Genomic DNA, 25586 nt, shown 5'->3' with positions numbered 1-25586 from the left:
GAGCTAAAGTGAGAAGGCGAAACATTCCCTGCATAGGGTTGTGCGCTGGGTTTGGGACCCGCCACGTAAAAAAACCACCCCAATGAAAACGCAACAACAGCCTCGGATGAGAGACCCCACTTTTAGTGCTGTATTGTTGGCTAAAATTAAACTAAAATGTTATTAGTTCATGACACTGAAATCGTCTTTGTGATATAATAAATCAGGATAAAATCATGAATATATCCATCAACGTTAACGTTAAAATACCATATTTGGACATTTAACAGAAGCAAAAAAAAAAAAAAATATTAAGCCGACCTTATTACTTTCTATAATTTCGTAAACAACAATAACAACAATGTTTTTTTTAACCCTTCTAACAATTTTCTGGCCACTAGTGTACACATAAAAATGTATGTACATATGTTCTGTGTATGTTTTTTTATTTGCAAGTTTTATTTCAAACAGTGATTTTTCACCTACCCGAATATTTATCACTGGCATCGGTGGATAGAGCTCTTTGAGACGCGATTCCATTATGATACCCTGTTGTACATCCCATCTGGCGCCTTCCATAAATATCCCATGAACATAGGCGCCTTCACGCGGTGCCGTGCTATAAATAAATGGCATACAAACTTATTTACACATGAAAAAAAAAGATATGAATAAGATAATCGATTTAGCAAAGAAAAACACTTTAGCATAAAATCTTTTCAATATCTAAAAATAACCGAGCTAATGAGTTTAGCACTTTAAATATGTACATATGTATATATGTACGTATGTATGTGTCATGCCCTGTTGCAAATAATACCTGTATAGGCGTTTATGGCCCAGTCACGCTGCTCCGCGAAGCGATGTGCTAGCGCCGCTTCAGTGGCCGCTGATGTTTGATGATTATGATGATTTCTAAGCTATTGACGCCTAGTCTCGTTGTCTCGCCATTGATTGGCACCACTTTCGGCGTCGTAGCATTCGTGAATGTGAACGTGTGTACATTTTGGTGAATGGCGTCAACATTGTCACGGTTCTACTGGCGCGTCTTGCCGTCGTTAATGAATGCGCCAATTGTCTAATTGATTTGTTTGCTTAATTACATGACTTGGGAGAGACTAATTGCCTTCATCATTGTGTGAATAAGTGATCGCATTGTAAGTACTTGTGTTGTGGTTTGCGACATCAATTCGTCACATTTGTGGTACCTAAGGGAATCCCGTCTACAGTATTGCGGAAATGTTTTGGGAGCGTACAGAAATTCGCAGTACAGATGGTCATATAAGAAATTTACGAGTTTTAGGCAAAATAAGTATTATGGATTTTATCTTTATGCTCTGCAACATTGTATGTTGAGAATACGGATTGAAGCATCTCGATAATGCTAAGTGGTAATATTCTTTAGCACTCTGAAGAAGTATTACAGACGGGTGTTGTACCCATAAATGCCGTCAATATAAACATTATAAAGCGTTATAATCAAGTCACGTATTTGGCAATAAAATATACTGTAGAAAATAACTGTGAAGAGGATCCTCTGAGCGTTTGCATTTTTTAAGAAGAATAGGCACCCCAGAGTTTTCGTTATTATGGTGCGTATTCAATATGGGCTGAATCTCAACAATAGTTTTAGCCACTATAGTAAGTTCACCTCGGAATTCGAGATACCCAGCTGTAAGTCTGTAAATATTGTATATTGACACCCTAAAAGTTTTCTCAAAACCTACATATGATACATGCACGCTACCAACCCTACATATGCCGGGTTTGAGACAACTTTTAGGGTGTCAATACATAATATTTACAGACTTATAGCTGGATATCTCGAATTCCGAGATTCTTACCTAATTTAAGCTTAAATGACTGTTCTTATTATATGTAATTGGTTTGGCCCTCTTCACTTAATTTGGTTTGTTTTCGAATCCAGAAAGACTATTTTTAGTATTAACCGACAATATTGAGTTTTTGTTTGTTTTAGTTTAGAACTATTAAACTGATGTTTCCAAAACATAAGGTACCAAAATTAATCAACGTAATATACAGGGTTTGTCCGGAAAGTAATAGGCCGACAATGTACTTCGGGCGTTCCTAGCTAACGAACGAGCGGCTGGTCAGTTGTCTCCGACCACCTGGTTAATCAGGACAAACATTTTTCAGCCACGAGTTTCTGTGAGTGATGCAAGCGGAAAATGCAGTGTTCGTTCGAACAGAGGTACGCGATTAAATTCTGTGTGCAACTCAGAAGCCGATTGGAAGTTGCACCACGACCGGCTCACACTGCCTTTTTTGTGAACAGCTACCTAACTAAGACCGGCATCCCAACGCTTCCGCAGTAGTCCTACAGCCCTGATGTGGGCCCCGTACTTTTTTGTTTTCTTGCCTGAAACGGCCGATGGCAATCATTTTGAGACGACAGAGGGGATCCAAGCAGCATGCAAAGTTATTCCGGAGAATGCCTTCCGTGACATGAAAGTTGTGAAAACAACGAAGAAAATCGCTTTATTTTGAAATTTGTGTATAAAAAAGGGGAGAATGCCACGCAACCCACCAATGAAATTTGTCAAGTTTACGGAGAGAATGGAGAGAATGTTCGGATCAATGGTTCGCTCGCTTCAGTTCTGTAAATTTCGAAATTGTACATATTTGTTTATTATTATAAATATAAAAACAAATAAGTTAAAGTTTGACTAGAAATACGAAAAGACTTTTTCGACTACGCAATATTAAAGTATGGAAGGAAAATAAGATGCAACGCACCCGAAGCTAGAGTAAAAGGAGGATGAGTTATTGAGTAATATACTTACACGACATTCATAATATATATACATATGTATGTAGATATATAAATATATATATTTACATACATGTGTGTATGTATGCTCACCAGGTCGCTTTGAATCACTTTTTATATTCATTTATTGAGAAAAATGACGCCAAGTAATCAAGCTGGAGCGCTTTCTTGATCTCTGATTTGCTGCTTGGCGCAAGTATGTACATATGTAGTATGAGCCAACGTCGACAAGCAATTGAACTTGCAAGTAAAAATGCATTTGTGTTAATAAAATGGCGTTTCATGGAGTCTAATAAGTTAGTGCATGACTAACGCACGATGTGTTGTGAGTTCGAAACCAACTGTGGAAATTGTGTATTGTTAGCGATATATGGTTTTAAATTCACATTGAAGTTTTGATAAAAAAAACTCTTATGGTATTATGTAATGAACTCAACAAAAGTAGTACTCACTAGTTTTTAGCTTAACATTCAAATACATGAAACGAAGCTCGGCCCCACTTCTGTTGACTTTTGGGCGCCATGTTATTAATATTAGTTAAATTAACAAATATGAAAACTATGCCTAAAAAACCATTTATTCGCCTACGTTTGTGTGTGCGTGGGTATGGGCAACGCAATCAGAGTCAGAATTGGCAAATATTCACAGCAACCCAATAGCGCGGAGAGTAACAGACATGTTTGTATATGCCGAGGTCAGTGAAGAAGTCAATTCAATTTGCGACTTGATTTATTTACTGTTAAACGTTAATATTATTGATGTTATGTGACGGTGGAGACGAACTTTTCGATGAGATTGATGGATGAATGTGGCTCTGCTGATGATTGATTAGTTGTTGGGAAGAACTTTCTTCTGGGTTGAAAGTTCATTTTGGGGATAATAAGTATGACTATATACACACTTACATACATACATACAATATTTTAAATACAAGTAAAATAAAAACTCTAGAGACATTCCAAAACAAGAAGCCACTTAGTATACTCATATACTCACGTGAAGTCCTCCTTCTGCTTTTTAGTCACATCACATTGTAGGCACATTTTATCCAAGGGTAATTCATTACGTCGCGCGGTGCTCTGCATAATTGCGGTTAATAGTGATTGCGGATTGAAAAAGCCGGCCAACCAGACACAGGAAGGAAGCTAAAACCCAAAATCAACGCTTTCAACTAAAAACAAATGGTATAAATATTGCAATCGTACTCACCACAAAATCAGTAGACCATGTTTCCAATTCACGTAACCGCAAACACAGATCGATGAACCATGAATTCAAGCCCAGCAGTGATGGATAGGCACGTTGCGTCCATACTGGCGGCACTTGATCCAGGAACAATGAATTTTCTAGTACTTCCATGTCTGAGGTGATCGTCAGCTCGCCTTTTAAACCCAGATCCAACTCCTTTAGACTTCGCTTCATCTCGCTCGTTAGATAATTCATGCGTTCACATTCTTGAAAGGCCACAATCACATATGGCGTACGCTCCTCCACCTTGTTCATTATTTCCACCATATTGAACTCTTCGGGTAATTTCTCCATGATCTCATCTACAATCTGTTTCACCTTATCCTCCCTGGTCACCGTGGCACCACCACTAGCACCAGCATCACGCGGTTGCATCTCAAAAACAGTACGAAATATATTCTCCGCACGTGTGGTTAAGAAACCAATTTCTGCATTCGGATGCAGTCCGTAAAGGTATGGTGATTCGGCTGGCATCGTTTCGTCAACATAAGCGTGATAGCCGGCGTAGTCGGTGTTGGGCGGCGCAGGAAAACCTGGTGCTAGAAACAGTTCACCATCCACTAGATCTGGTTGCATGTACTCTTCGAGATATGTAATGCATAAGCGACGATCCCAATCGTCTGTTATGTGACCGCCATACATGATCTCCCCGAAGAGATACCGCAAATCCTCCCATGGAACCTTGGCATTTGCCTCGAGGTAATTATACAATACCGATACGCTGATATTTAAATCACCCACATTGAATGGATAGATCTTATTCCAACCTTGCGGCCCAAATTTACGACGCTCCGCGACCACAGCGTGAAAGTAGCAAAGCGAGAAAAGTATTGCTTTGAATTCAGCTTCCTTGCCAGACATTTCCAATGTCTCTTGGGTGAAGTTGTCCAGTGCTTTATGTAGATTGGCCAACATACCGGTAGGTGGTTCATTTGTGATTTTAATAGAGGACTCGAGTATGCCCTGAAAATAGCAATTGTTATTATTATGTTCGTATCCATATGCATGTATTAGGTGATAAGACTTCCTTACCTGTGGTATAATGTGAGCCGATGGCGACGAAGCCGGTTCGGCACTCAAAAACATACGGTATTCGGGATGTGATCCCTCTGCGTAGAATTCCAATTTCTTTTCCAATACCGGCAGCCATTTACGCACTAAATGTATATTTTGCAATACAACCCAATGCCCGTTTTTAGCTGCTGTATCCATAGCCGCTTCGGCAATAACCTCTTGTCCCTGACCCAAAGAGACATTGTGAAAATTACCCAGATCCATTGTGTACCCTAAAAGTTTTCCCAACGCCTCAACGTCCTTGAGTGGATTTACGCCCGGTGAGAGTATAAAGAAAATAGGTGTGGAGGGACTGGTTTCCTCGAAAGATTTAGCAAATTCCAAAGCGCGATTCTCCACATATTTACTACCAAGTTTCTCAGCAATGAAGTCTCTGTGGTGTAAATAGAATTGCTTTGATTATTAAAATGTATGGTATTGTCTAATTTAGGAAGATATTTACGCTAGCGCATAGGTCATGCGATCAGGTCGAAGTGCACGTATCATGCAAAGACGTTGCAATGCCGTCTTATTCTTCCACTCCTGTGGGAATTTCTCCTTCTCTGGCGCTTCAGACTCCACCAGTTTTTTCCAACGTTTCGATGAAGTTTCTATGTCTCGATCAAGGTTCCGGAATTCATCTTTAGACGCTAGACTGCATATTCCGCCCCACGATTGGTTGGAGAGAAAATCAACCGGACTAGTAACGTGCGGTTTAATCGGGAAGCGGAGTAAAAAGTCCAGTTCGGTAGATGTAATCTCCTCGTTCATCAAAAGGATCTAGGAATATGTACATATATCAAATTATATACATATGTATGATTCAATGTTGTAAGCCATTGTATGTATACTATGTACCTGAAAAGCCATTTGCGAGGCAAATATCAATTTATCACATTCGAATAGACCCCTCGAAGTATATTGGAATACGGAGTAAGTTATGCAATCAATTAAGTTAAAAACGCGTGCATTTAAAGTTTCGCCAGGTTCGGCGCGTGCGATGGCCTTTTGAAAAACTACACTAAAGGCCTGAAAGAAATCAGATAAGTTGCACATACGTACTATATATCTGTTATTGAAATATATAAATTAAATAATAATATTACTAAAGATATTGACGACATAACAACAAATAAGTTTCAAAATTAATGATTATAGGCTTTTGGACAGGCACTTATTACTAATATTTAAAAAAAATGTTATTTGATTTAAAAATAAGTTCACTTAGGACCGGGTACAAAATATGGTAAAAATATGAAGTTTGAACTTTTTCCTCGATTTGATAAAGCACGTATAGATCCATATCTCTGTTCGAACATATTATCACTCATTATAGAAAGAAAACAAAAAATAGTTCTGTAACTGCTGAATTCACTTGATATGAACAATCGATTCCCCAATTGAAATTAATAAATCAACGTAATTACATCTGATGAATTCGTACACACTTTTCTAAGGTAATACTCGTACTTCTTTTTAGAACGCGCTAAATGTTTAGCCAATCTCTATATCTATTAAGAATCTTGTAAATAAACACAAGTCTCTAATTTTCCTTTTATAGGTCTACAAGCAAACGTGACTCAAAAACAATAACAAATCCAAGTAGAATCTTAGGTTTACATCTATCATTAACCGAAAGACAATATTAAGAACAAGGCTCTTTTCATAACATTACCTTAAGCGAAAATTGATAAATTGGGTTAATAGTGTTGAGCTCATTGAGTATGAAGTAGAGCAAACTGGCTCTTGCAGCTGCCGGCCGATAATATTCGCGAGCTTTGTCAATCTCTTTGGAAGTAATTTTAGCTTCAGCGACCTGAAATGGAGTAACAAATAGATACACTGGAAGTATTAATACTGTTTAAAGAAGTTGATAATTAGAATATTGCATTCATAAATCTCGTGTTTTGTTATCATTTCGATTAAATAATAAAAAAAGTGTAACCAATATATTTCTAAAACCATCCTAAATACCTTGCCTTATAGTATTTGAGAAAAGTATAAGGCGCAACATATCTATGGCAGCATTAGCAAAGCATTAAATTTATTTCAACCCCCATTCCCACTCTTACGTCCATACACATATAAAAAATTGTTATAACAGCTCACCTTTATTTCGATCTCAGAAGCTGTACTCTTAGTAGTTTCTAAGTTTTCTACTAAAGCGGTATCGCCTAAAATATTTTCACCTGCCGATGATAACCTAGATAATAGGTCGTCTTCCAGCTTTTTCAGCATAATTTTAAAATCGTTCTGTTGCTTTGTTAACTCGGCCTACAATTATTTGGTAAATATTAAAATTTACATTGCTTTAAATATTATACTCCGACATACTTTCAAATCTTCTAGATCAGGGCGTTCGGCCTTTACAACTTCCGCCAATAATTGATCCTCCAAACCGTCACGTGTTACAGTAAAGTTAATCAAAGTGCTTTGTGCTTGCATTTCTGGCTTATAGTGTGGATTTGCTAATTTTGTATGTAATATTAAACGAAAGTTGGAGTTGTACTCAATTTCCTTGTCGCCTATTTTGATGGCTCTGAAAGATAAATATTTTACATGGTGAGTGGTGGGTCAGACACGTATAGTTCGTACCATTACTGTCGAAAATAATTCAGTTCTACTCAACACTTACTTGCCCTTCTTTATGAGATTTCTACCTAGTAACGAATCCAATACGGGATCGAGGTTTTCATCGATATTCTCGATCAACACAATGCAGCCTTTAGTGATAGCTAATTCTATTACATCCAAGTAGCTGCGTTGGCCTAAACGTATAACCTTCAGTTCTTCGCCATACTTTTGTTTTATCCATTTGACACCTTGTAGCTGCAATTCATTCAAATATAGAAGAGGTTAGAAAGATTAAAATTCGTAAAAATTTAGTAAAAATAATGCAGCCACCTGTGGGTCGATCATCAACGGCCAGCGGTCTGAATTCGAAAGTATAGTGGCATTCTCAGTTGACATGCGATCGCTGGGCAAACCCTCATTGGTCCATATCGCGATGGTGGTATCATCCGTTAGCAACGATAATGGATCCAAATTTTCAGTGGTTGGTATAGGCGGATCGATGCTCTTCAAGAACGGCGTCCACATTTTTTGCATCAGATCGACGCGAAACTGTTTAGTGAAACAGCCTACATATGAGATGAAGGCGGTAATGAGCAAAATATCGCCTGGTAAAGTAATGCCTTGTTTCACGAAACTTTTGAATTTAAGAAAAGTGTGTTAAATAAGTAACTTTCAATGTTTCAAACCTACACGCTCTCACCTATTTACCGCCTCGGCCCAACGTACATTCTCACTAGCCAGACCATTAACTAGACGGTTTGCTAGTGCAATTGTGGCTTGTGTAGCGTCGGCCTCCTGTTGGCAACGTAACTTATCAGCGGTTGCTTGCTCGAAATCCGCGGTTAGTTTTGCCAATTGCTCCTCCAGATTCTACCACGACATACCATACAGAGTGGTTAAACTAAAATCACATATTTACGAGAAATAACTACTCACCGCGACTTTTCTTTTAATGCCTGATAGTTTTTCTTGAGCAGCAGCAAGCTCTGCATTCGCCGCAGCCAAAGCTTTACGTTTCGGCTCCACATCACAATACACTTCATAGAATTTGATTATATTGATTACCCAGGCACAGAGTCCCGCAGCAGCACCTGACTTGGAGCGAACAAACTCGGGCTCAAACTCTGGATCCTTTAGATAGGGTTGTATAGCTTTAATGATTTCCGGATGTATGTTCTCCTTGTCGTAATTGATGAGTGAGTCTAAAAATGTATCCACCTTTGCCATTGAAATTTTGGCTGCTTTCCATGAACGATCTTTGGGTAGTTTGCCACCTGGTGCCAGTAGTACCATGACAGCGGCGGTGACATTTGTTACCGCCCCTGGTGGTGAGCCAAACGACTTGAGCTCTGTTAAGTTGGCTTTGTTTAAAGTGTTGAGCGCCTCTTGCGCAGCGGTTAATGCGGGTTCCGCTTTTAGTAAGTCTTCTTCGCAGTCTTTCTGCTTCTTACTTACTTCATCAGCTATTAGCGCAACTTTCATCTCCTCCTCATCAGCCACTGCTTTCTCTGTTTGCACCTTTTCCGTTTCAATACCGACGATTTCAATTAGCGCATCGGCGGCCTCATTCTTTTCTTTCAATTCTATCTCTTGTACAGCCAATTTCACCTTCAAATCGGCTACTTGAACAGCGGTGGAACGTAACTTCTCTAAACCATTCTCCAAGCGCACGATCTTACTCTGTAAATCGTCATGTTTATGGTTCAACAACTTTAAATATAAACTTATCTGTTCAAGATAACTTTTTGGTGTGGTATAATTGTAACGTCGCTCGGTTTGTAGATACACTTTGGACATAGCATTCACCGAGGTGTGAACATAGGCCATAAATTTAGCTACCGAATCGCGATGTGTTGCAGGTAAAACTTTATTTAACGACAGAAAGTTCATTGCCACCGAGATGAGGGCTTCCTGTGGCCATTCATGAAACCAATTTATAGATGTGGCATTTATAATAGCGGGAAATTTACGTGAACGTACACGTAACGTGGACCCAACTGGCGAAAAGCACAGCACAATCTTGAGTTGTTTACGTACGCGATCTATGAAGAATTTCCAACAGTTCTCGCGTGAGTCTACCATTCCAGCTCCCTTTACTTCGTTACGTACGCCTGCTATTATGTTTTCAATTTCGTCATCGGGAAAGAGATCAGGAATCTCGCCCGTAGAAAGCATATCATTGATAAGTACCAGAAAATCTTCACTAGGTATTTGTGCATCCGTCATAAGAAACATAGTACCAACATTTTTCAAACCAGCTTTCAAATACAAGCCGGAGAATTCATTCTGAAGCGGAAGAGAATAAAGATTATAACAAAATGGGAGTTTGTATATAGATACGTGATTACCTTGAGATCATTTATGCCGTAACCTTTTTTCAATTGTATTTGCACCACTTCCAAGCTAGAAATAAAAGCGGCGAGACGTGATAAAGACTGTTTTCCACTGCCACCAACGCCGACCAACAGGGCGCTACCACGTGGTGACTCTAAGATGCGATTTATTCTAAGAAGTTGGGAATATTTAATATCAGTTACTGATTATCGCTAAAGCTGCGTCCATACCTGCACACATGCATCATGGCATCTTCGAAGAGCACCAAATTCATGGCCGCCACAAGATCATTGTACGATGCCATTGCTTCCTGAAGGAGTTTGTGAAGCTCAGTCCAGCCCATGACGGGCATGTACTTGGGTTCACCAATTCCTCCAGCGAAGTGACAATATATATTGGGTTTGTCAAAAATCACCGATTCGTCGATTTCCTCAAAAGATTTCTTCACTATGTCGTGTTGCATCTTCGTAAAACTGTCGATGTCCTTATCATCGATTAATTTATCACCATAAACACGTTGGGTCTCGTGCTGCCAGAGACGTATAAGATCGGATGAGCTGGTCAAGCAATCGGCTGTGCTGAATAGTAAACCCTGAAAGGGAAGTAAATAAATTTAATGCCTCAGCCGAAAGCCTTTGATGCTAGCGCTGCGTACTTTAGTTTATTTAATAATTTGTTTATTATGTAAGCTTTAATAAAAAAAAATGTAATGCAAGTATGCATATTTTTATACGAAAGGTATGTTTTCATATAAGCATCATAAAACCTAAAACACAGAGCTCATAGTTTTTATTCGGCCATAAAACTCTTCAAATCAACTATTCTTGTTATTAGTCAAATTTGAGCGAGGGGTCAATACCCGATTCGAAAATCAATCGCACATGAGATAAAATTGCATTGACAGAATTTCCTCAGATCAATGACCTCTTACGCCACTTAACTCACACCACTTTTCCCCAATTTATAAGACTCCTTTATTGACTATACCATTAGACTAAGCCAATGACGACATCTAACGGTTGGAAAGCAGTTAATTTAACATAATCCATAAAGAAACTGATTAATTCCACTACTGACCTGAAAGACGTTGCTGATGTCTCTCAAATTGAATATGTAATGTGATTTTATTGCAGTCGGCAAGAAAATCTGCATAGACTTGTTATGTAGAGCCAATGTTGCGGCAACAATGTTAGATGTCATGCGCGTCACTATCGGATTAAACTTCTGCTCAGCATTTGCAAAATGCTGTGACAAGATCGTGGAAAAGATCGAAGTGATGGAATCACCACTAGGAAAGCTCACGGCCAACACACAGAAATGCCGCTGAAGCCGCGGATTTATAGTGAAACTCCCAGCTGTCGGATTCATACAAGCCACATACTGACAATTGTGTATATCCTTTAAGGACAGCTTATTGCGGTCGTACCAATGTCCGTAGTCCAGATGTTGACGGATAATGGTGTGCGGTTGTACGGTGCCATAACAGTCGACTGCCGGCATATTCATATCATCAATGTAGTAGATAAGAGTCTTATTGCCTGGGGGGCCATAGTTACGACCCGCTTTTTTCTCCAACGGCTTCTCCAGTATTTTTTGCAACATTTCTGAAGTAGTGTAGTAGTTGAAGGGAATCGTAGTGACCGCATAATTCTCATTGAGTGCCTGTAGCTTTTCGTTGACTAGTACAGTTTTGCCACAACCTGCGGTGCCTACCAACATAACAGGATGTCGCATGTTCATGAGTAACTCGAGGAAAAAACGTACGCGTATTGATTCAGAGGTATGCACCAGTACTGCTTGTAACGGTAAATCGGATTCTAATTCAAATTTCGGAATCTTTTCAGTCCACGGTAGGAAGACTTTAGTTTCTGTATCAAGAAAATAGTCGAACACTGTGCCGCCTATGAAAAATAAATTTATTTATTTTACTTATCCAATAATCCCGCTGGTAATATGTTATACTTACCCTGTGGGAACTTAACGGTTTTGAACTCATTTACCCACCATTTGCTGAATTCGACTCGGTAGTCGATCGCTTGATCCTGGAACATAGCCGATCCGAATGCCCAAACACAAGCAAAAACGAAATACAGTTCATGCCATTCTTTTGGACAATCGGCTGGTGTGTTCGTAGGCGTCAAGAAACATTCCAACAGATGACATAACATCTGTATGTGCGCCATCTCGGCAATGGGTGTAATTTTCTTAAAACGTGTGCGTATGGTCTCTAACGAAGCCGGTATATATTTATCGAAAAGCATTACCAAATTGGACTTTTCGGATGGTATTTTTCGAGTTTCCACCCAACTGCTGACGTAACTGTGGTCACATAAAAGCAATAGATTAATTTTTAACAAAATCAAATACGCTCTTACTTACGGATTCCAACCCAAATCTTGTGGATTTATATAGAGTATTCCTGCCCTAGAAACAGTTGCTGGAGTGGCTGTTCTCAAATTGGAAATCTCAAAAAGCAAGCGCATCGATGGTGTCAGCGCAATGCGCTCGTTACTGGCCAAAGTCAAGACTTTGTTATCGTCCATAACAGTATTTAAGCTCTCAATCCACATTGGATCGATATCGCCATCGAGCACAATCCATTTGGGCTGATCACCCGTTATGTTTGCTTGATCTCGCATTATAACCGAAAACAAACCATCCTTCCACTCACGTGTCGCCGGATTGATGATACCGAAAAGTTCATCATTGGTAACGGCTTTTGGATTCAAATCGTTAAAAATCGGTTTTCTTTTGATATTTTGATAAGTGCGTAGTAGAGTTTTCCACACTTGTGTCTTGCCGGTGCCAGCATTGCCAACTATGAAAACGGAATGTCGTACTTCTAGTAATTCCTCCAGCTGTACAACTTTCAAGATAAAGTTATCTTCGGGTTGCAGTAGTAGATCAGATGCGGCCTGCTTCACTGTGCGTTCGAAGTCTTGATCACGTTTTCTGGGCACATCCAATGCGGGAAACAAATCACTAATGAGGCCCATAAAAACTGGCATATCATCCGTGACGATCTTCGGTATATTAAAATCACGTAAGGCACGCATGAGTACCTCTTCCTCTGGTCGGCCGGGATCACCGCGCTGAAATTGGCGAAAAGTAGTAATAGTGCATTCAAATCTTTAAATACATATACAGCTCCCCAGTTCTTACCTTAAGCGAACCAGCAACTACCAGCACGGATTTAATTGCTCTTAGCCCCCAATCGTAGTGATCCTGTTTGGAGAGCAACTCCTTGCATAGTGTGTAGAGCGTAATAAATTTTCTAGCCAATACCCGTGCGTCTTGGAAACCTTCAGCAACCAGCATAATTTCACAAATCAGTTCGAAATCTGGTACAACCATAGCACAGGGACGAAAGAGCGCTTTTAAGTTCTCTGGCAACTCTGTACGGCCAGCATAACCGGGATTCATGGTTATAAATATGCCTACTGTGGGCACACAACTGATTATTTCACCCATGAAATTGAACTTTTCCTTCTTGTCCCGTATGGCATCTTGTACAGATTTTACCTGCACAGCTACAACGGAAAGCACCTCCACTGTGATGCGGTTAAATTCGTCGAAACAGCCCCAAGCACCAGTTTGGGCCAGTCCTTTATAAATATTTCCACACGACTGATAGTCCATCTGTTCTGAACAATTGAAAACATATACCATAATACCCAACGCGCGGCCTAAATCTTTAGTAGTTTCGGTTTTACCGGTACCCGCCGGGCCAGCGGGGCCACCGCCCATTATCAAGTGTAGCGATTGAGTCAATGTGATGTAACAGCGATCGGTAAGCGGTGTGATAACAAGACGTGGCGTATTACCCAAATATTCATGCGAATACTGAAACTCGGCATCGCAGATATTGGCAAAACAATCTCTTTCACCCTCATCATAACGATGGCGTAACTGTGATTGCCACATGAATGCCGAACCCGAATCCAGTTTGGCTTGGATCATTTTAGCGACAACATCGCGCGAATGTACATCAATTGTGCATATGGTCATTATCTTTTGGCGATCTCCTTTAGTCAGCTCGCCCAACAATAGCGTGATGAGCAAGCTCAACTGAGAGATCTGTTTTTTGTAATAGTCCTTGATGGCATTATCGTAACCTTCCTCCAAACGACCGAAGGCAATGTTCACCTCAGTGGACCACCAAATTTGTGATCCACAAAGTGATACCTGTGCAGGATAGTCGAATAACCATTGTTCACGTTGCTTTTCCTCATAGGCGACTACAGCTTCGGAAACGTAATGACGTAGCGAGGCACGCATGGCCGCTTGGATGCGATTCAGCCACACCTCCACCGGTCCGCGTATACTCGCCAATTCATTGAATTCCACATATTCACCATCCTTGGCATACATACCCGAAGCTGTGTCGATTTCATTCGATTCGTCGCGATTAAATTTCAAACGTGCTATCGAATCAAAAAGTTTAGTCAAATGTTTGGTGACCATCTCTGGCTGAATACCATTGCTCAGCACATCAAGCAGATCAGCAGATGATACAAAGTAGAAACGAGGAAAAGCTAAACGTTTCGTTTCCAAATACTCTGCCAGTGCCTTCTCACACAATGTAAGCTCCTTCTGCAGATGCTCCAAACGTTCAATCAAACCGGGTCGATTTGTCGACGCCACCACATTCGACGATACGGACATTTCGTCCATTAATATGCGAAATTCAGCGTCGATGCGATCGAAACGATCCGAGTCGACTGGCAATTGTTTACGTATGTCTTCGGAACTCATGAAGATACTTTCTAGATGGGTCCAAGTGCGTTGCACCTCAAACCAGACGGTAATCACCTGATCGGCTACCATCAGTTTGTTCTGCCATGTTGACACCTCCTCAAGGAAGTGCGCAATGTACTTCGATGTTATCAGATTTTGTAAGCAGACCTGATTATCTTCGAGAGTCTCTATGAGTTCCTCCGATGCCTTCAGGAGATTACAGCCAGTGCGTGGATGGAGTTCATGATCGAATTCCATCGCAGACCAAGTGGTATGCAAGTCACGTAGTATTTTCTCCATTGACATTTCTTTCACTGCTTTATCGACGATATTCTTCACCTCCTCCTCGCATTCATGCAAATTAAGACCCAACAGCTCGGCCAGCGTTGTTTCATGATCCATTATGAATTTCACCTGAAAGTGCCGACGATAACAAATATAATATTAGTTTAACTAATATATGTGTATGTACTAAACATTGGGGACACTACATACATTTATCTATATAGTTTTATACTGTGCGACTACGTCACTAATAGGGACATATTATATTTAATTATTTGCATACCATGCAGGTGAAAATACATACATATCTGGGACAACACAAACATATACGAGGGCGAGGTTTATTTACACAGAACTTACCGTTATGTCCTTTGGTAAAGCGGCTAAACTCTGTAAAGAAATATTATTTACAAAAAAGAATGCACAGTGTATAAAACTAAGCTTATTATTGTATATACTACATACATAAGTTTGTAGACGGTAGAGCACTTTTAAGTCGTCAAATGTTTGTATGTATATAATTGTATAATCTATTATATGTGAAAAGGCGGTATCTTTAGTCCCGACCTACTTCCGAAGCGAAATTGCCACTAAGTGGGTTGTAACAAAGAAGATGATCAAATTTAATTATATCCTTCTTATAAGAGGTCGGCTCTAATAAATTCTTAAGTAAATAGTGAGTTCGATTCTTTCTTTATTTTTACCAGCGTCTCTCGCTACTATACCATAAGCTAATAAAATCGGTACAGAGCTTTATTATAATAATATTATAATATTAAATTATATATATTATAATATAATGTATTATAATAGAATATATATATATTTTAATATTATCTTTAAACCAAATCTCAAAAAAAATATGTACTTTTACAGATATACCGTGTAAATATGTAGTCTAATTTTAGGATTAGATAACATATTTCAAAAACTTATATTAACTTATCAAGTATATGATCGAAATAAGATTAGGGATCGTTAACTAAAATTCGCACTATGGAAATTTGCTAGGTACACTAAGCTTGGTAAAAAATTAAATTTGAGAATATAGAAACAATCTTAGGAATACCGCATCTTCCAAAAAATTCGCTCTTCAATTGGATAAACTTAAAAATGCTCTCTCGCTAAAGTAGGTGTATTATTTAAACTATTTACAAAGAACTTATAATTAATATAAGATATCAGATATAGTGACTGTACAAATCGTGCGCCTCTCTCGAAGTTGTATTACATTATGTACAGATTTATAAATCTTCAACTGAGAGTAGCACATGTGCTTGAAAAATATTGCGTACTAGAAAATTTAGGAGAAAATCGTTCGGTTCATATTTACAATGTTAGTTTGATACAAATAAGAGCAGGCATGTTCAGAGTAATGTTCACTTCGTAAAGCAAAATAACCTTGGTGGAGTTCATAAGTTGATTCCAGTGACGCTCACGTATGGCTGGATTCTGCAATTCACCAACAGCTCGCAAGGAAGTGAGCATATTTTTGACGGTGGATTCCAAATTTATGAATGTATCCCAGGAGCGCATTTCCTTGTCCAACAAACGAATATCCTTGGCGAATTTTTTGCACTCAATGTCCATATTCTCGACATCTACTTTTCGCCAAGGTGTCGTTTTCCAGTCCTCGATGCAGGTCTGCACGATGTATACATAGTCCCACAATTGCTGTAGGGAGATCATGTAAAAATTTATTTAGTATAATTTGTAAATTCAAATTAATTTTCTAAAGTGAGAATTAAACAAAAATGGTTTATCTTATTGTTTGCGAAATTATTAACAAAATTCAAAAAATTCCACATTAAATTTACCTGGTATTCGATATAAGTATGTATGTACATATGCATACATGTACATAACTACTTCAGTTTCTTACAAATGAATTGCTTTAAAGTACAATAGATACTTATCTACGCAAAATATTTTATTAAAGTTGTTTATATAAAAATTTTTCATGATATAACTAAGAAAAGTAATTAAATTAATTAATTTTTAATTTTGATATATAAATGCACATATTAAAAATTAAAAAATTCCCGAATTCTAAAACTTCATAAATCACACATCCTCCTTATTCGCGTGATCAAAGATAGAATTCAAGAAACATTTTAATAGCCTTCATGTCTCGTTTTAAGGTGTCATGTGCTGTTAGAATTTTCAAAAAAAAAATAATCTTCTTAAGGTACATATCGTCACCTAAAATGCAAAATAACGTAACGACATTTATGAAAATATACAGTGGGGTGAATGAAACACAATGAAATGAAATAAAATGGAAAAAGAGTGAAAAAAGGATTTTAATATTGCTTAAAAGTGGTTCATACATGAGCGCAGAACCTGAAAATGTTGGGAATATCTAATATTATGTATCTAATTTGAAGTAGTGTTTCGTAATCAATGGAATACTCAATTTCGATTTTTTGACGATACGTTATTTTGCATTTTAGGTGACGATATATTTAAGAATACAGAAAGAAAAGTTCATATCGTTGCAGTGAAAATTTCGAAATTAAACTTCTTCTTGATTGGCGAAATTAAACGTTTTTCTCAAAATGGTGTTTTCAAAGTCGGAAACCAAAATTACTCGAAAACGGCTTCGCCGTATAGGCTCAAATTTTAACACGAACTTCTTAAGAGGTCAGTAGGGTAATCTTTTTTAAATTTTTTGCATTTTCTGTTCCCTTACATCCTTAGAATTAATGTAGAAACCCACTTTACCATTGGAAGGTTTCGAAAACGACCCAAAACTAATAATACCGCTCGACCTTCGGACCGCTCGGAGTGCACACCTCAAACTTTAAACGAGTTTTTCTCAAACACATAGTTTTTTAAACTGGCGAACATGATTTCGGTCGAACTACTCAACGGATTTGCTTAGTTTTTTTTTTAATGTTCTATCGTCGCTAATAATTAATTATAATTTATTGACAATGTTATGACAAAATTTATGAAAAATATATATGGGGAAAAATTATTTTTTCATGATTCTAGTAGGGACGATAACCATTCAAGTACTAAGAATAATTTGCGTTTTTGTGTTTCAGATGACCCAAACATGAGAAATCGTGTCCGCCAGTGAAAAAACGCATCTCATTCGCCCAGCCTCTCCGACAGATGTCATCAAAAAATTCCGAAAAAATGTGTTTATACACTCCACGATGTAACTCATGATATGTGAAAAAAATTCTATTGTAGAATAAAAATTTCAATGAAAAAAAAATGTCAAAAAACAGGCCAGATTACCCTACTGACCCTTTAAATAATTTTTTAATAATTAAAGGAAAATTTTTTTCTCACCGATAAATATTTTGGTTTTTTATAAACAATTTAAGGCCGATTTGTCAAAAATGTTTATTTTGATCAATAAATTCAAAAATTTTCTCAAAAAAAATTCCGGAAAATTCGCATTTTGTGCCCTTCTAACTGTATATAACCCCTTAAAAGCATGAAATATCTTAAATATGGTATATACGAAACATTGTTAGATATTTCACAAAAAAACAAAAATTTTGCAGATACCAACTGCAACTATTACCCAGAATAATAATTATAACACTGCTCTAAAGATCGCCGCTAAATTTTTAAAAATTTGCATAAAAAGATCCGTAAAATGCGGAAACCTGCGAGCCGAAGCTAATAATAGATAGACAGAGAGATTTTATAGTTCACTATTTTGTGAATATTTCATAATCTAAAGATGTGGGTATTCCATTTAGATTAAAAGTATTTAGAACGAACATAAATTTAATAGCTATTCAAAATGCAAAATAATGATTTTAAAAATGTTGATAAAATGTAATTAAAATATATAAAAAAATATTTTGATAAATTTTTGTGAAATGCAAATGGTTACCTTTAACATTCGCAATTCCTTGCGACATTGCTTCAATGCCTTGAACTCAGGTATATTAACCTCAAACAAGCTACCCGACTCTTGTATTTCACGCATTTCGCATTCCAACCGATATATGTCTTCATTTATACGATCAATCAGCAGATAGGGCTCATTACAATCAAACCGAAAGAATTTGTAATGTTTGAAAATCTCCCGAAACAGTTGTGTATGTGTCTCGAACTCGGTCACCTTATTGCGTATACGCACCACCTCGGTAGCCTGTAAAGGTGAAACTTGCTGTTTCACAGTTGTTGCAATCTTTTTCGTGTTCACCCACTGTTCGGGTAGTTCTTGCAGCAACACATTAACCTCTTCCGGTATGTCCATATCGAAGTACTTCAGCAATTGTATGGTCTCTTGCATGGGTTCGAACATATTATCAGTTTTGACAGCGCGCTCCTTTACCTGCATCAGATAGGCCATAATGCTGACTAGTCCATCATAGTCACCTTCCTTGACGGTCTGCAGTAGGCCTTCATCGGCCTTCCGTATGAAACTGCTCAAATCCATGAGATTATTTGTAACGGTATTCACCAGATGTTCCTTAAACATATTTCCCCATTTGCATACTGTATTCAGCAATGCCTGCCTGAAGGGTCGCACGTCAACTTGAAACCAAGAATTGAAAATTTGGAAAGGGGCAATGTCTTCGATTTCATTGAATAGTGATTCATAGTTATCGATTTGTTCACGGAACGCTTCGATGCTGGGTGCACATGGTTGCGGCGCACTCGGTTCTTTCATCAATACCAAATCGATCTCGTCCACATCCAAAATGCGTCCATATTCAAGGAAATACTCCATACATTCATGCCGATCGTCTAGCCAGAGATAGGAGTAACGTTCAAATTGTCGACAAAACAAGGATGCTTCTTCCATAACACGATCGACACCGTTTAAAATCTCACGACGCATATCAATTATATCTTGGTTTTCCTTAACCATATCACCATAATTGCGCTTCTCATTCTTCTTAAGACGTTTTATTAATGTGGCCATTTTCATTATGTCGCGCATTAATTCGATTAGCATGTTATTAAATCCCATCGGATCTTCGGGATTAAGAGAGGGCACAAATACCAAGTTGGGTTCCACCAACTCTAAACGAGATTCGAAAAGTGGCGCGCAATTATTATCCGGGTCCATGTTCTCCGCCAAATAGCCAACACTCACACCCACGGTCTTTAATATATTCTCGTATACAATATTATCCACGAAGTCTACATAATTCAACCAAATTTCATCTTCTTGTCTACTTTCCATATTAAACTGAATCACGTTGTCTTGCAGTAAGTTGTGTATCTCTACAGAAGCGGCTTGTATTTCAGCATAACGTTTCATGGTACGATCTGGACGTTCTTCAATGCAAAGCACCGTGTCTTTTTTGGAATCCTTCCGTTCGAAAAGTGGTTGCTTTGCCCAAACGGACATAAGTTGACTGATTTGTTGTAGATTGCTTTGTGTGTGATGCATACGATTTTGTAAAGCTGCGACCGGTGTACGTAATTTGTCTAAATATGTTGTAATATCTGCGAAATAATCAAGAAATGCAATACAGTTAAATATAGGATTCGAAAATTCTTCCCATTGTCACGAGAACTTGTAGAATGAATCTTAGTAACATGATCACGGCAACTAGCTTCTATATGCATTATATTGAGAGTCTTAAAACTTACGTCCCCTTTTCTTTTTTAAAGATTACTTCAAAATCGTTAACTTAGGTTGCATCAGAGCTATAATATCCTTCATAAATACCTACAAAAGGTTTCTAACAAGAACTTGATTCCAAAGCTATTTGCTTTAGTGACCCGATCTGAACAATTTCTTTGGACATTTTATTATTATTGCCTTCGGAAATGATTCATGCCAAACTTCGCGAAGATATCTCGTCAAATGAAAAAAATTTCCATGCAAGAACTTTTTCCGATCGTTCAGTTTGTATAGCAGCTATATGCTATAGTGATCTCATATCTGCCTTTCCGAAAAATGAGCAGCTCTTGGTGAGAAGAGGACAGGTGCAAAATTTCAGTTGCAAACATGATTCAAATATGATTCATGACATCCAATTGAGATGGGTTAAATGATGACTGTGATATGTATGCTTGTCTCAAAAGAGGTTCCTACTTCCTATGAAAACTTTAAGTTCGAATACGATGCTGCATTGCATTTTCGGGAAATGAGGGTATCGTCTTTGTTTGTGATAAAAATTAGAGTTCGAATCAATTTCACTTTCCTTTAGAAATACAATTTTCCTTTGTTGCTATCTTACTCTTATTATTATTAAGCAGTGTACCCTACGCATAACATAAGGATCACCCTTGCCTAATTCCGATGGCCGTAGTTGTTTCAGTAAGTTAAACACCAGCCCCTCTCGAAGGGACTTTGTGAAACCCAACGTTTGTCCAATAGTCCGATGCACCGACTCTATATAAATTGCTCTTTTCTTGGGATAAAAGATAAAAAAAAAGCTGCTAAAACAGTAAATTTTACAATTTTCCACCATTGTCAGATGACTTTCTATGGAAAAGTTTAACTGGATTTTTATACAGTCATTGTCGAATTCATCACCTGTTAAATATATATATATGAAATTGCAATCCATTCTATGAAATTGAAGCGAAACAAGCGCACAAACCAACTGATCAAGTGTATTATCCATAACATTTTTACAACATTTACCTTCAGAATTCCACACTAACTCATTTACACCAATCTCCACCAAATCATCGATTTGTTGAATCTCCGACTCGATCAGTTTCAGTTCAACTGGGGAACTATTCTCCTGTATAGAGTTATACCAGTCGATGGTCTTTTCAAGATTTAGAGTGTAAGTGCGAAAAGTTTCGTTCTTTTCAGCGAAATTTAAAGCGATCTCCGGTATACCCTCGACAGCCATTTGCTTCAAATAGTGCACCTCGCGAAGAATACTGAACAGTTCCGGGCTGAAATTCAATATTAACGAATTGCTATTGGGATCACGGGCGATTAACGAAACTTTCAGATTTGTTTCGATTTGTTCCGCCAACGTTTCACTCCATTCGTCGAAGGCACAGGTTTTATGTATGCCCAATCGACGCATCAATCGCTCGTAACGCGTAAATATATCCTCTGCGACTTCGGATTTGGTTATGCTGAGTGGTGTGAAGCAGAATAGCGAATTGAAAATAAGTAACGATTCCTTTGAAATATCAATGGTCATTTGAGTTTGAAAACTAAACTCACTCGTGTTGAAGTTTTTGAAAATTTTTAACTGGTGTGCTGATACGCGCCTCCAATTGGTTACACCAACGTATGAAGGCGGCTACCGGTGGACAGTTGTAATCAGGATACAAGTTCTTGTTCACTTGTTGCAAATCAATTTGTTTGTAAAATATATCCTCACACGTGGTCATTTCCACTTCGAGCATTTGTACGATCTCTGTGTAACGCTGTGTAAATTGTTCTTTGATTTTAGGGCGATCGATTACGCTTCCCACAATATTTATGAGCTAAAAATATCAATACCAAGATACATACATATATTAAAAATTTACCATTTYCCATAAATAGTTCTCACCTTGAACATGCTCTCCAAATTGTGGCAATCATCGAATGCTTGACACAATATCGCAGCCAGTTTCATGTCCAACTCGAGTATATGTGTTTGAAAGTTCTCGAAATCTTCATCGAATTCGTGATCGTCGGGATCGAGCACATCATAAGACTTGGAGGCGAAYGCCGTGAAGTATTGATTGAACTCCACATATACCGCAGTGATGCGTGTGCTCAATTGGCGTCCGCGGAGACCACCGATTTCAACTTTCTCTAACTTCAAGAATTCAATCACAGTRAAGAAAAACCTAAATCCAGAAAATKTRGTTTATAAGTGYGTGTGAAAGAGCCAAKGCAATAACTTACCATTGTATAGTGGTTAAACGCTCCAAAAATGCATTAAAGCGATTGAAGACGGAATTTGGATGAAAGGTCCAGGGAATCGGTGGTCTCTCTTCTGGTGTGGGAAAGAAATCTGCTAAATTTTCCTTGTAGTGATCATAAAGCTCACGAAAGAAYTTCAATATTTGTATAGATTGTGTGAGACGTTGCATTGCCTCATCAATATCGCTATGGAATATCGACGAAGGATCAAGATAACGCTTGGCCTTAAAAATGAGAAGGTATATACAAAATTTAGGTTAATTCAAAACGAAACTTTTAAAAGACAKGAATTTATTTATAATACTTCTTCATATTATTCATATATACACAGAGGACTATCTTTTCTATTTTTGGTGGGCATCGGATATATAGAAATCCGATAAATGAAAGAAATACAAACGAATTTTACACGGGCYTATATACATTAAAGCGGCAAAATTTACAGAAAGCCAAAAAAACGGAAAAATTCTAAWCAACCGGTTTCGAGACAGCAAATTTTAAGGCGAAGGTTTTTGGGATTCTAAAAATTTGTTAGTCAGCTTTTGCGATATCCTAATGAATTTTAATTGATCATTTGTCGGAATTGGCAAGAAAATCGATCCTCACTACTTTGTCTGAGGAATGCAGTCGGTGGTTTTCTGGCCAAGACCCCACAACTGTAATTAGGTACACACGTACGAGTATGTGTTAGAGCGGATCAAAGTTGACGCGTTAAGAGAAAGGGAAGGCAAGTAGTCAATAATTTTACGAGCCCAAAACTTTAGTTTTATTGTAAATAATGTTCTAGCATATCATCTCTTTTATTACTTACCTGCTGTATAATAAGATTACATAATTGTTTCAGCAGAACGGTTATTTTTGAAGAATTGCTGTAATATCGAGAGTTACCCCACATTGTACAAATCACAAACATTAGTGGGATTAGTAGCGGTTTACATTCGGCAAAATCAATCTCTTCCAACTGCTGTATAGGACGTTTCAGTGGATTTAGATAGAGTGTGATGTCTTTCGCTTCGGCTAAAGCTGCAACCAAATTATGAGTCCCGTAAATTTGTTATACAAAAATACAAGTCTAATCCTATCTTTACCTGTTACAACGTTTTTGAATATTCCTTGAAAGCATGGATGATATGCACTATTAGTATATTCYAATACCAAAGCCATGGCACGTATACGTTCCCCACGCAATTGATCGAATATGAAGGACAAGTTCTTCAGCCGATTATTCCAGAAGGCGATTTCTTGAGTTTAAAGTGAAAATTTATAAATATTATTCATATAAATCGAGAGTTCAATTCAAGAGGTGGGAATATTTAAATATGAAGGAGATCAAAACAAACAACCATTCGATCAACCTACAGTTCCAAAATAAATAAAAACTTAAACTATTCTCGAGAATCTCATAAGTTAAGATTTAAGACTACACTAATTTCACGAACTAAAATCTGAAAGACTCCAGTTTGAGAAAATTTCGGTTACGAATAATTGAATATGTTCATACAAATAAATGTCAATGGAAAAAATATCGAATTTAATGCCGTTTTCTTAAAAAATCCTTCTTTACCGAAAAAAGGAATATTAGTTTAGTTTACTTGGTTTTAAAATTACCACTACTTAACTGACAAATGGCTGCTAAAGAGACATTGAGGAAATGCCCCTTAAGAATTGGCATTTTACTGAAAATTATAATTGCAGTKGAATATTCCTAATTCGAATTTCCATAATTCACCAAAAATCTTCGAGCTTTGGCAGAAAATTTTTATGCAATTTGACTACTATTGCTAATTAAAGAGTTCCAGTTAGGGAGAACTTCGAATTATAGAAGTTTGAGTTCGGGAAATTMAATTTTACTATATTATATTTTTTGTGGACTCATATGTTTAGACATATATACTGTGAAATCTCCCATAAACATACACTGACGAACCAGCCTTTCTGTCCAGTTATTAGAGTTGTCGCCTTAATATATTGTACTTAATAAATATCAACAAATTTTGGAACTGGTCATATGTTAATGGAAAGGTTCGCTTAATAGTGCTTCCATTTAATATAGCGTCCATTTATTTCAGATTCMACTGTATTTACGAATTATTTTGATTATCCTATCTTCTAAGTTGCTTCAAACTGGGCACAGTGTGGTAAATTTTGTTAAAATCGGTTCAGTAGTAGGAGTCCATCGCGAACAAACCACGTGATACTTAATTTTTATAGCAAGCAAAAAATACCGTGAATTAAAATAAGGCACCTTCTTTTCAAAACCTTTAAGGGTGATCTTCTCGCCATAGAATGAGACCGTAATATTTGTTTGTGTTCRTCTAAACAACGRTCCATCAATTCCCTCAAGTCAACGTARATTGGGAATGTTGCTACCAAACGAGCACAGTAATTACGCATAAAATTTGGGAAAACAAAGCTTTCATACTCACCAACTTGCGGCGTCGGGTTCTGACCATTTTGAAATGCATTCGATGGATTCTCTTTGATGACTTCGTGTATTTGTTCTGCCCACTTGATGACCACACCCTCAATTGCACTTTTCAAGTACAAATCGATAGCTATGCGACGTGAATTATTTAATTTCGCAGCCAACTTAACAATCAATTCCACACCCACTGGCATAGCGAGTATTGTCTCGCCACTCACTTGCCCCTTCACCTGATGTACAGTGCTCTTCAAGCTGTGCACATGCTTTTGCACATCCTGTGCAACCATTGTGGGCCATGACTTGTAGTTCACATCATTGGAGAGCAATGGTACAAGCACCTCCTC

The 25586-nt window shown here is 37.8% G+C and overlaps 1 protein-coding gene across 1 annotated transcript in view; it reads right to left on the bottom strand.

Moving 5' to 3' along the window:
- The window catches only part of LOC108969468 (dynein beta chain, ciliary), a 29779-nt gene that overhangs the window by 3805 nt on the left and 388 nt on the right, over positions 1-25586 (bottom strand). The window contains exons 2-30 of the mRNA XM_018934211.1: positions 25244-25583; positions 23906-24058; positions 23629-23840; positions 22800-23041; positions 22459-22741; positions 22125-22390; positions 21582-22033; positions 18861-20431; positions 16403-16675; positions 15362-15391; positions 13142-15130; positions 12359-13071; positions 11946-12298; positions 11057-11880; positions 10210-10571; positions 9994-10150; positions 8582-9931; positions 8346-8515; positions 7976-8279; positions 7707-7900; positions 7406-7610; positions 7181-7345; positions 6747-6887; positions 5930-6100; positions 5535-5851; positions 5051-5465; positions 3980-4981; positions 3767-3915; positions 466-598 (exon numbers count right to left, since the gene is read on the bottom strand). Coding sequence (XP_018789756.1) covers positions 466-598; positions 3767-3915; positions 3980-4981; positions 5051-5465; positions 5535-5851; positions 5930-6100; positions 6747-6887; positions 7181-7345; positions 7406-7610; positions 7707-7900; positions 7976-8279; positions 8346-8515; positions 8582-9931; positions 9994-10150; positions 10210-10571; positions 11057-11880; positions 11946-12298; positions 12359-13071; positions 13142-15130; positions 15362-15391; positions 16403-16675; positions 18861-20431; positions 21582-22033; positions 22125-22390; positions 22459-22741; positions 22800-23041; positions 23629-23840; positions 23906-24058; positions 25244-25583 — 12936 coding nt within the window. The remainder of the gene's footprint in view (positions 1-465; positions 599-3766; positions 3916-3979; positions 4982-5050; positions 5466-5534; positions 5852-5929; positions 6101-6746; positions 6888-7180; positions 7346-7405; positions 7611-7706; positions 7901-7975; positions 8280-8345; positions 8516-8581; positions 9932-9993; positions 10151-10209; positions 10572-11056; positions 11881-11945; positions 12299-12358; positions 13072-13141; positions 15131-15361; positions 15392-16402; positions 16676-18860; positions 20432-21581; positions 22034-22124; positions 22391-22458; positions 22742-22799; positions 23042-23628; positions 23841-23905; positions 24059-25243; positions 25584-25586) is intronic.

The sequence above is a fragment of the Bactrocera latifrons genome, unplaced genomic scaffold (assembly GCF_001853355.1).
Source record: "Bactrocera latifrons isolate USDA-ARS-PBARC rearing strain unplaced genomic scaffold, ASM185335v1 scaffold_253, whole genome shotgun sequence".
NCBI classification, from domain to species: Eukaryota; Metazoa; Arthropoda; class Insecta; order Diptera; family Tephritidae; genus Bactrocera; species Bactrocera latifrons.
This window is presented reverse-complemented; position numbering and strand designations above follow the sequence as displayed.